The sequence below is a fragment of the Daphnia pulex genome, chromosome 10, assembly GCF_021134715.1.
Source record: "Daphnia pulex isolate KAP4 chromosome 10, ASM2113471v1".
In the NCBI taxonomy this organism is placed as follows: domain Eukaryota; kingdom Metazoa; phylum Arthropoda; class Branchiopoda; order Diplostraca; family Daphniidae; genus Daphnia; species Daphnia pulex.
The window spans coordinates 6,859,759-6,871,250 of NC_060026.1; the positions used below are offsets into that span (position 1 = coordinate 6,859,759).

Below are 11,492 nucleotides of genomic sequence, written 5' to 3' on the forward strand. Positions count from 1 at the left end.
AGGAAGGGAATTAAATGAGACGTGTGATAACTAACCGAATGAGGTGAAAAACAAGTTCTGTTAAATTGACTATAACAACTATCTCTAGAAAAATTTCACATCAAGAAGCTTTATACAATGATAAAACACATACATCTCACTCTAAAATATAACAAAAGCTAAAGATTCGTATGGAACATTTTATACCCAGCTATTACCGATTGTTTCATGTGATTAGCTATGATCACGTCACGGGTCCAGATATCAAACTTGCGGAGGCAGACCACTGATAACGCTGCTACTATGAATGCCGATCCGCATGTCCATATCCACTTGGTGATCCTCTCTAATCATATCGAGAATTTATTTGTTTCTTGCTTTTCCAAAACACACAGTAGTTCTCAATGACTAATTCCGCCGTTTCTTGTTCAGTACCCCGGGTATTATTACCTAATTTGGCGATAGATTTAAATCATTTTGAATCCCATTCCGACAAAATTCTTAGCATGGGTGGTGGTTGAGTCCGGTATTCTAGACACGCAGCAATAACAGTCGCCGAGGATTTTAATTCTTTAACAATCGTTTTCCTATTTAAAAAATGTTTGAATTGAAGGGAAGACAAAATAATCATATGAAAATTTGTTTACTTTGGCAGCCTCGTTGAATTTGCCTAAAAATTCGTTGAGCATGGAGATGAGGCTGGACGCCGAGAGAGCTGCAGTCAACAGAGTAAAGTTGACGATATCGGCGTAAAGGACACTGACTTCCGGATCATCTCGACGTGTAACTTGCTGGTATGAGAAACAAATTAAGCGATTGGATGATTATTCACAGAAAGGCAAAAAGTGTATCATCGCGTTTTATTCACTCGAACGGTTTCCTGGACGACTGCGACATTTTGGATCTTGTCATCAACTGGATTCCCTCCCTGAAGTCGGTGCCCACGTCGTGGGCGATGTGTTTGGGCAAGATGGACAGTATCAGCTGCTCTTCTTGACTCTTCTCGTAGTCCAATTTGATGGTGGACTCGATGCGCCAGCGACGGTCGAGGAAGGCCCATCTCAGCGTAGTCTCGTTCAGGCACTCAGTGAAAATGCCGACAACGTTGGCCGTCAAATACAATTCGACATCAGCCATGATCAGAGAAATGTCAACTTCGTTGTTGACCGATTTTCTCGTCTGAAAAAGTAACGCGTTCGTTGTCAAGTGAACGATAGCGACGAAAAAGCCGATTAACGTTGTCGCTAGCAAATTGTAGACGGCCAGGATCATGTAGAGAGAAGCAGGAACCTGGAAAATGAAGACTGTAGTAGAAATATCTAAACGATTATTAACATTGATAAAAATAAACAGTTCTCTTTGATTTCACCTTCGTCTGGAGTTGTGATAGGCGAACCAGAGGTCCTGCCCGAGATCCACCGCGACGAGAACGAATGTTAGGACGGCGGTCATGAGCATGGAAAGGAATTGGTATTTATTGAATCGCTTTTCTCTGTAGGCAACACCGTAGCAAAGACTTGCGGTCAGCAAGAGGATGATGACGCGACCGATGATTTCCGGAAGGGCCCGACTTTCATCGTCCGTGTTGATTCAAAGTAAAGTGAGAATAAAAACGGAACTGAGGAAGGAAGATTTATAGCAGCAAAAAGCCTTTAAGATCGACGTGCATGAGCCGCTGTTGATAACGAAGGAACAGCGTCTATAAATTTTTGTTTTTGAACCGTTCCTGAAAAATAAGACAGTCAAAGGTCATTTTCACACCCAAATTTAATCTTATTATTTGTTGATTTCAGATTCCTACACGTAAATCGGTGAGCTTCCGAATGTGAGCTATGCTGCAGTTGGGCGAAGTAGTGGATAAGTTCGTTGATAAATGCCGGCCAGAAGTGACAACATAAGAAGATGTTGACATAGTTCAGAATTAAGTATCCTCAAAATCATCAGTACAGGTATGGTGGTAATAATGATACATGCAAGAAATAAAAATACAGGATGAGAATCAAACTTACAGCTGAACAAGTTTTCGTCGAACGGAAGAAAACCACAATGGCGGCTGGTTGCTATGAATAGCGACAAATGCTGCAGATGCGGACAATGGCGGTTTAGTATTTCCGATGGTAGCCAGGGCCTGTCACAGCAGGACTAACATGGAACCGGAAAATTGAAGCAACAAGCGAATGAGGCAATCAATGACGGTGGCGCTGATTTCTGGCGACACGACTCAGCTGGGCGGCTGATTACAACGCATTCTTGACTTCCCTCTCTTCGGTCTTTCCCAACAAGCAGAGGCTAAATATGAGCGATTCGAAAGCATGGGCAGCGTCTTGGCATTATTCGGGCGCTGAGGACGAATAAGAATATTGTTTGCTAGATACAATTACAAGTTGGACAAGTAGCTGATCTGCTTTTGCTGCATCAGATCGGTCTCAAGTGTAGCAACACTGATTCCAAATCAAGTGTAAATTTTTATGACGGAAAAGGTTCGAGACTGTGTGGCAAACTTGGATGCGGCGTAGATGGCTGCCTCTAACTCGACAGGGGAGCATTGTGTGTTGTCCAAACTGTTGTGAATGCTGTAATGCACTGATTTCCGATCAGATTTCCTTTGTTGAAATTGAGGTGCGCCCTAAATTAACGACGTTTTCAAAAAACGGGTTTAAAGGGTACAAGAGAATTCCCTTGTCCATTGCATAGTTAAAAAACTCGATGAGGTTGTCTGATCGTAAGGTTACTTTAAGGTCGCACTTAAGTTTCGAAGTCGCCCGGGTACCGGAGAATTTGGACTAAGACTAAGCAATAGAAAATAAAAAATTTTGTGTGAACTGGATCCAGAAAGAGAAACAAAGTTTTACCGAAACAGTGAATTCGGTAATGACAGGATCCTTCTCCGGATAGAAATGCTCAGAATAGTATTTATCTTTTCTTTTCTTTCATGATTTATCTTCATCTTCTATAGAGTCTACTTTTAAATCTGCAATCAAACAAATATAATTATGTCTCAAAAAATTTGCTTCCAGAATAACGACCAATTACCCGAATGAGATTCTTTCATCTCGACGTCTACAGCGATTGGATGTGTAGTTTTGACAGGTCTTCTACAGATCCTTCCTTTGTTAATCTTGTTTAAATGTAGTTGTCTTAGGGAACGGAAATCATTGCCTTCAAGAGGTAGTTGTCTCAATCGAGTTGCACCATACACTGTTATCAGGGTGTCGGAGATCATTTCAGGGATGGATTTTTTAATGCAATAGAAAAGATTTTCATTTGGAAAAACCACAAAATAGAATGGAGGCTTAAATCAGGGGTTTGAAAGTCTTTCTTAGACATTTAGGGCACATGTGTATGTTATTCTACAAAATATAGCACCTTGTTGACCTTGACACGCTATGCACTGCAAATTCAATAATTGCTTGTGAATTTACAACATTAATAGGAAAGGCTATCACTGTTTAGCTTACTGGTAATCGTGCTTTGGTTTCCATGACTGAAAGCAGTAATGCTTGTGCAACTGGGCAACAGACTCAATATTTTGCATATTATTCTCATCTGCATTAATGATTTCAAATCCCTTCAATTTCTCTCGATTTCTATTCGCTGGTTTCGCTACAAAAACTAAATTAAAATCATTAGAGCAACACTGATTCCATATAACTTTATTTCTGGACACAAAGATATCTTTAAGCTCTTCTTTTGCACTATCTAGTGCTAGTGCAGGAACTCTAATTGGAGACATATTTAATAAAGTTCCCTTTAAACACTGTAGGCCTATCGTTTAACGGGGAATTCTAATTTTGAATATAATTCACTGAAAACAAGGGTTAAAGTCTATTTTACCCGACCAACTTCTTACTTTACTTTACTTATCCAATTCACTTTACTTTACTTAATCTAGTTAAGTAACTAAGCGGGAATGAGCCCGAGCGTAGAGAGGAAATACAAGGATTTTGGGTGGGTATAGTAAATTCTAATAAAGCATAAAACCATACTTTATTATGGTCATGATTATATGATTATCATGGTTATATTTTTCAGCCAATAAATTATACAATAACGTAGCATAATACGCCACCAAGTTAACTAACTTTTTACAGTAGCCTACAGTTAAGTTAATAGGTTACTCTAATTAAGTAAATTAAAGTTTGCTTTTCAAATATACTTTACTTTATTGCTTACTTTATTTTACAAAATAAAGTTAAGTAATAAAGTACATGTTGAATACTTCCTTGGACGGAGGAAAATTCTACCGAGATTTCTCTCGGGTGGTTCAGCGAACTAAGACCGTATGACGGTGTCCAGTCGCAACTAATACTTACTGGCGTCGGCGGAACGATAGGCTCGTCGACGTTTCGTAGCAATGGTTTGGGTGCCAACGCTTTGCTCAGTATTCATCTGAAAATACAAATAAGAATGAAAAGAGACCGGTTAGATGACTGGAATCTGACCGGGATAAGACGAAAGGTTAAGACCGTTCTCGCTGCGGTAGAATCGACTACCCCGACGAGCTACTGCCAAAGCGGATTGACAATAGGTTGGGCTCTCTGGACCGACCCGATCCGTTGAACCCGAGGAGATCGCTACCTAACGGAGACCGTCTTAAATCTACCGCTTTCGCTATCTCCCAATCGGTAGACGACTCCTGAGCCGAATCCCGATACTCAAAATATACCCGTAAGCAAGAGCGCTTCAGTTCCGCAAGGTGTGAGACCAAGTGCCGGACTATCGAATTTAGTTCGGCCACACCACCTAAAAGTAGACGGTTAAGAAGACGAGTTGGTACCCGTCTGGAAGACCCGATACTCAAGACCCAAGGAGCAGTCTATAGAAGAACTTACACGTTTGAGTGGTTGAATATGAACATATAATGGTGGAATATGAAAATAATATTTTACAAAATAAAGTAAAGTAATAAAGTAAAGTGTAGTGTGTTCATAGTACTATGAACATTACTATACAGTAAAGTAAAATAAATGCAATTACTTTGTATTTAAAGATTTAAGTAAAATACAGTAAAATTTGTATTCCTGATGTGCTATACAGTCACCATAAGACTTAACCGATCCCAGAGTTGAACCATTATCCTTGAAGTCCGTCTGCTTATACAATACCACTACCCTATCCCAACAATTATGAAATCAAAATTTTAAAATACTATTTTTATAAAATATAGATATTACTTATCTGGATTTGAACCATAACCATTATGTAAGTAATCTAGTGCTGTGCCACAGCGCTAATCGACACTACCTTGATACGCAAAATGTTTTAGTAATATTTACAGTAATATCATAATAAAGTTAAGTAAAATAATTTGGAATAAAGTTGTATATATATGGTACAATGAACTTCATAATATAGTAGGATAACATAATATACATTAAAATAAAAAGTAAAGTAAATCTTGATTGACCCATACTTTAAAATAAAATAGCATTATATATTTATAAATTTCACCTGATCTCGGATTTGAACCACTGACCAATCCAATTAAAATCCAGTGCTATACCACAGTGCTAATAGACATCAAATCGATGTGAAAATAAATAAAATAAATAATATTTCACTATTATGTATTAACTAGAACAATCGAATAAAAAATTATATGAAAAGATAGAGCTTGAAAAGCTCTTCATTATTATATAAACATTTGTCAAGATTGTGTAGAATTTAACGAAACTACAGCATAAAAAGAAAATATTTACATTTTGCGAATGTTCGGACAGCTGATGCGAATGCCGGACATAAAATTTTCTTAAAATAAAATTTTCATTATTTTATCATATTTGCACATCAATCGACGTAGAATTTTGAGACAAATCGATTGATGTGCAATTTGCATACGTTTAATTGCGTAATTTTAACATTATATGCGAAAAAAGATTAAAGTGGCCGAGGATCAAACTTGATCAGATCCAGGAATATTGTCCCTGCTTTCTTTTTTCGAATTCTATTTTTTATTCGTATGGTTTTGAAGAACGTAGGGTTTTTGTGATGATCTTCAAAATTTTATGATTTTATGTTAATAATTCACTTACATAATTGCTTCTATATCTCAAAAAGCTGTACCTTACGTCCGAAGTTTTTTTTGTGTAAAATACTTAGATTTTTTTCGTTATATTGCGGTTATACTGCTTTAATAAAGTAAATATATCCCTACATAGTGGTTTTAATCAAGAAAATTGTAAAATTAGTTAAATATTCCCCAAAAAAATCTAAATGTGCCGTTCTAATCCTGCTCCCATAACCCTTTATCTACCGTCGGGACAAAAAAAATTTGCGGGCCTTAGTAGGCAGAAACGAGAAATTAAAACCAGACAAAGTGCCTAAAACTTAAGCTGTTTTCTCAATGATCTGCCTACGAAATTGAATCGCCTTTTCAGCATATGTCAATCGTCCATCGGTTGATCGAGGGTAAGAGTTTCAAACGATTCGTACGAGCCATTCTTGTGTTTTACGAGGTTTTGGTGTAGGGACATTTCTGGCACGTCAGGCGGCTCCGATCGAAGTCTACACGAGAACCTTTTGATCGCGAACCGTCGTGACTTTTAAGTCTCCGCCAAATATGTCCCTCTAGGCGGCTGCAATTTGCAAAGCCCGGAAGAGATGTCAGAAATTGTGAGTTTTTATTTGTGTTCCTAATTTAAAAAAAAAACAAAGAAGTAGAGCTGACCAGCCAGGCAGGCGCGGTCGAAAGAAATGGGATCGAGTGATGGTTGGATAGATATCGAAGGGAAGGCGAAAGAGGCGAAGAGAAAGTGCAAAATTTCTTTAGTAGCTTCGACGCAAAAACTTTGGTATCGACGGGGAGCTTTGGGAAATGGAACGAAGACGCAGAATGGGAAGTTGTCCGGTTCGGCGTTAGTTGTAGTTTCATTTCCATCGTAGCTGAGCTTCTTTCCGACCATCAATTGGTTTTATTTTGATTCCGCACGGGCATATATGAGTTCGAGAGCATGGCGGGTGAAAGAAATGAATTCGAAGTTGTGTTTGGATGGGGAGCTCTGTTGGAATGGGTCAAAAACGAAGAATCAGAACTGTCCGATTCGGGGTTACTAGTTTCATTCCTTGTGGCCAGAGCTCCTTTCCTATCCGCCGCTTCAAATGAATTCAGTTTCGATTCCGTTGCATCGCTTCTCGGTCTTATAGTGCCCACCTGTCTACGGCCGGAAGATATAAATCCGAACCGAAAGATTATGAGATAGACGAGGGTATCGACCATATTTTACCCAAGAAAGTCTCGAAAGTCGGTTGCTCAATCAGGAAGTGAATACCTGATGGTGATAGTATTGTTAATTCTTCCTTGATAACCGATGGAACAGCAAAGCGAAAGATTGGGGACGAAAAGAGGAGAATTCATTCCCAATTCGAATCTTAGTAGTTTTCATCTTTCGTGTTCTACTCACCGGTCCAAGATCGTGGAATTCCACTTCTGTACACAGTTCGCGTAATGGTTTTAAATGATGGATATGGTCGAAGCGGTCGGTGAATGGTTCGAATCAGAGACGAAAGCGCTTTTTGGCAGATAACTCCTTCATGAGGTTTATTTGGGCTGGTCCCCGTGCCCATTGCAGTACCGGGCGTTAATTAATTCATTAATTAACCAATGAGCCATTCGTTAAGTCTTGAAAAATCGAACCTTGCCAAGTCCCGACGACCAGGTAGTGGCGTGGTTGCCGGGACTTTGATGAATGCGAGCTTGTGGAAGACAAAATAATAGACGAACGGTGCAATTCATCCTGCTGAACATTTTGTTCGAATACTGATGAAACTTAAAAACCTAGTAATCTTTCCAATACAAGAGTAACTCCGATTCATTTGCCCGATTGTCGGGTTTTGGGCCGAGGCTGAAATGATCCTGATCTTACCAGAAATCTTTCCGGATTTATAGTGCCCGTTGGGTGGTCAGCAATGCCTCTTGTCTTGTCTTTTCTGTGCGTTTTTCATAAATGTGCGGCAATCTGCGGCAGATGTGAAAAGCGCTGGATAAGATGAGAAACAAACCCCGTATTATTGAATGTGCATGCATGTCCCAGCATGAGGAGACCGTCGAAATCAAATAAAATTGGATCCTTTTGGCCAATATAGAAGCCTTGAATAAACATGGCAATCAAAAATAAAGTCCTAAGAGTTTTTTGGAAGTGGCGTAGAGACGAATGTCTCGTGAATTGGCTCCTAATTTATCCTAGAGCCGGGTGCAAATTCGATTAAGCCAGAGCAGACTGGCCGGTTAGAGATGTCAGAAATTCAAAGATCAGAGATGTCAGAAATATATTGGTCTACACGGATGAAAGAAAATTGAAGGGGTGGTTGTAATGAATTCCCCTGGGAATTAGCGAAAACAGAACGGGAAGTGTCAGTTCTAAATAGTTTTTTTCCAGGCGGTATTTTTATTCCGTTCCGGTCCGTGTAGTCGAATGAAATGAATTTGAAGCCGGTGGTTGGATAGATATGGAAGGGAAGGCGAAAGAGGCGAAAAGGAAAGCGCAAAATTTCTTTAGTAGCTTAGACGCAAAAACTTTGGTATCGACGGGGAGCTTTGGGAAATGGAACGAAGACGCAGAATGGGAAGTTGTCCGGTTCGGCGTTAGTTGTAGTTTCATTTCCACCGTAGCTGAGCTCCTTTCCGCCCGACGCTCCTTATTTATTTTTATTCCTATCTGGGTGCCGCGCGACTTAAGTGTCCGCGATGCCTCAAATACAAATTAAAAAAAGGGTTCAAGTGAATTTGAAGCCGGTGGTTGGATAGATATCGAAGGGAAGGCGAAAGAGGCGAAGAGAAGGCGCAAAACTTCTTTAGTAGCTTCGACGCAAAAACTTTGGTATCGACGGGGAGCTTTGGGAAATGGAACGAAGACGCAGAATGGGAAGTTGTCCGGTTCGGCGTTAGTTGTAGTTTCATTTCCATCGTAGCTGAGCTCCTTTCCGTCCAACGGTTCTTTTGAATTGATTTTGAAGTCTTCAAGGCGCTATTAGTGCCCGTGTAATTAAATTTTACACAAAGCCTCTTGTACTTTCTTATCCGTGCGTTGATTACTGCTGTCTCGTGAGGAAACTCCGAAAGGCGGTGAAAGGCGCTGGATAAGAATCAGCCCCGGTAACTCCTGCATGTGCATGCTTTTCCCCTGCATGATAAAATAAGACCGTCATATAAGGCTTAGGACGGAAGGCAATTCGTTGTCCTTTTGCCGAATTCACAAAGACTAATCGTGCCTTTTTTTCGATTCTTTATTTTCAGATTGATTAAAAATGGCGAAAAATAAAAAAAAAGAGAGACCCAAGATATACTAAGTCGGGAACCGTGAAAAATTCAGCCAAGAAAGCCGCCGCAGCAGCTGTATTAAAAAGGCAGCAATTAAAAGAGGCAAAGGAACGAGAAGCTGGGAATAAAGAGCCGTCCATCGATACTGATACCGGAGATGAGGCTCAAAATAATGTAGAGGAATCGGTTCCTCTGAGTAGCCGGTTAAGGAACCTGGTCAGGAGCTGTCACCTGAAAGGGAACCGGTTCTTGATCAGGGGCCGGCTGATGAGGAGGAACCAATTGCCGAAAAAGAAAGAGAGATTGCCAACGAAGAACCTCCAGTTAAAGCTAAGTCAGCGGTCAATTTGCGGAAAGTGTCCGTCAGGTTGGAACGCCTGGCTTTTAATCCGGATGGTTCGACGAAGGCAAAAAAAAATAAAGCACAAGATGCTGATCTTGAAGGTGGTTCCTCGCCACCTGAAAAGAGGAGAAGAATGACCCGGTCAACCGCCAAGGTAGTGTGCTCTTCTGACGGTCAAGTTACCGACGACGAAGTGACTCGTTACTTCGCTCGAAAAAAAATCGGACTGACCAATGCAAAATTGAGACATCGTGGCCCTCGCAGTTCTAAAGGACATCCATCCATAGCCCCTAAAAAGGTCAATTCAGATGCGGTGAAGCTTAGAATGCAACAAAAGGCCGATGCTAAATTAATCGCACACCATAAAGCCATCAACAAGCATTGGAAGGGAGTGAGCTATTGGACTGATGTGGAAGAAGATTACCAAGAGAATGATGATGAGAATCAGGAGACCCAGTACCGGCAGTATTCCCACGAGTTTACTCCAGAGAAACCTGTGGGCCCCGTATTTTCTAAGTTCCATCCGGGTGATACTCCTCTCCACATCTTTTGGTCTATGCTTGGCGGATTCCAAACTTTTGATCTTTTGCTAGAAAAGACAAATAAGCGGATCCGAGACTGCTGGAATTACGTTGAAAAGGGCAATCCACCATCTAGGAGATTTGGAGGCAGACCAGAAGGGAGGCAGTCTAGCGAAATGCTTCCTGGAGGTTTAGTCGACAGATATGAACTTGTTGCGTTCCTCGGAATACAGTTCTTGATGGGTTATCATCGTTTGCCGGAGCTGTCGATGTATTGGGAAAGGCAGCCGGATACTGGTTACGGCCTTGGAATCGTTCATCAAGCAATGGCACGTGAGCGTTTTAAATTCATTTCAAAACACTTGGCTTGCGCTGATCATGGTGAATTAGACAAGGATAAACAGTTGTAGGTGCGAAAGGATCCTATTTATGAGATCCGATCATTGGTGGACGTACTCAATAAGCAATTTAATGAGTGTCGCCGGCCTCCCAGGTGGCAAAGTATAGACGAATCCATGGTGAAATTTAAAGGTCGATCCATGCTTCAGCAAACGATGAAGGGCAAACCCATCAAAAGCGGCTTCAAAATCTGGAGTCGATGCTGTAATAGAGGCTACACCTATAATTTTGAGATCTATCATGGAGCTCAAATTGGTGAAACACTCAAGGATTCCAATTTTACGATGGTGGAAGGAGTAGTTCTTGATCTTTGCGAGCCCTTGGCAAAGAACGTACATGTAGTAGCCTTTGATCGCTTCTTCACGAGCATCGCCCTCCTGGACGAACTTGACGAAAGGGGGATCAATGCGGTTGGAACGATTCTTAAAACCAGAGTGGGGCAACCCATTTTTACGGTCAACGAATCGAACCTTCCGCAGGACGAATTTGTTGCCAAGTTTGGCGGTGAACCAGGAACGGGAAGAAAGGGTGTTTTCATCTGGAAGGACACTAAGCCGTTTCGGGTCGCTTCCAACTTCCACGTCTCAGAGGCTGTCAAGGTGCAAAGGAAGCAGCGCGATGGTTCGTTCAGAACAAAGTCTTGTCCAAAGGCTATTGGCGATTACGTCGATAACATGGGCGGTGTAGACACGGCGAACCAGCTGCGTTCCTACTACGAGAGAGACCGCAAATCAAAAAAATGGTGGCAACGTCTCTTTTACTCCCTCATGGAAACATGTATGGTGAATAGCTGGATTACTTACTGCGATTTGGTGGTAAGTTCAGAAATTTTATTGACAGAGTGCCAAGCTTCAATAATTTTCTGTTCAATTTATTTCCAGACGATGAAAAACAAGAAAGGAAAAACCTTCCTGAAGGACAAAAGATATCTCAGTCTTTTGGAATTCAAGCGAAGCGTGACTACTTCTCTTTTACTTTACGGGCTGAATAATGA

The 11,492-nt window shown here is 40.9% G+C and overlaps 1 protein-coding gene and 1 long non-coding RNA gene across 2 annotated transcripts; both read right to left on the minus strand.

Annotated features, from left to right (window-relative positions):
* Positions 1 to 634: 634 nt before the first annotated feature.
* On the minus strand, positions 635 to 1,161 carry LOC124206163 (adenylyl cyclase X E-like). The gene is made up of 2 exons (XM_046603846.1): positions 848 to 1,161; positions 635 to 770 (listed from the first exon to the last, which is right to left on the minus strand). Exons 1-2 carry the CDS (start codon positions 1,114 to 1,116, stop codon positions 701 to 703), a joined length of 339 nt encoding a protein of 112 aa, XP_046459802.1. The 5' UTR covers positions 1,117 to 1,161; the 3' UTR covers positions 635 to 700.
* Positions 1,162 to 10,904: 9,743 nt separating this feature from the next.
* LOC124206164 lies at positions 10,905 to 11,492 on the minus strand. The gene is made up of 3 exons (XR_006879600.1): positions 11,474 to 11,492; positions 11,302 to 11,409; positions 10,905 to 11,210 (listed from the first exon to the last, which is right to left on the minus strand). It is a non-coding gene; the product is annotated as an uncharacterized LOC124206164 (long non-coding RNA).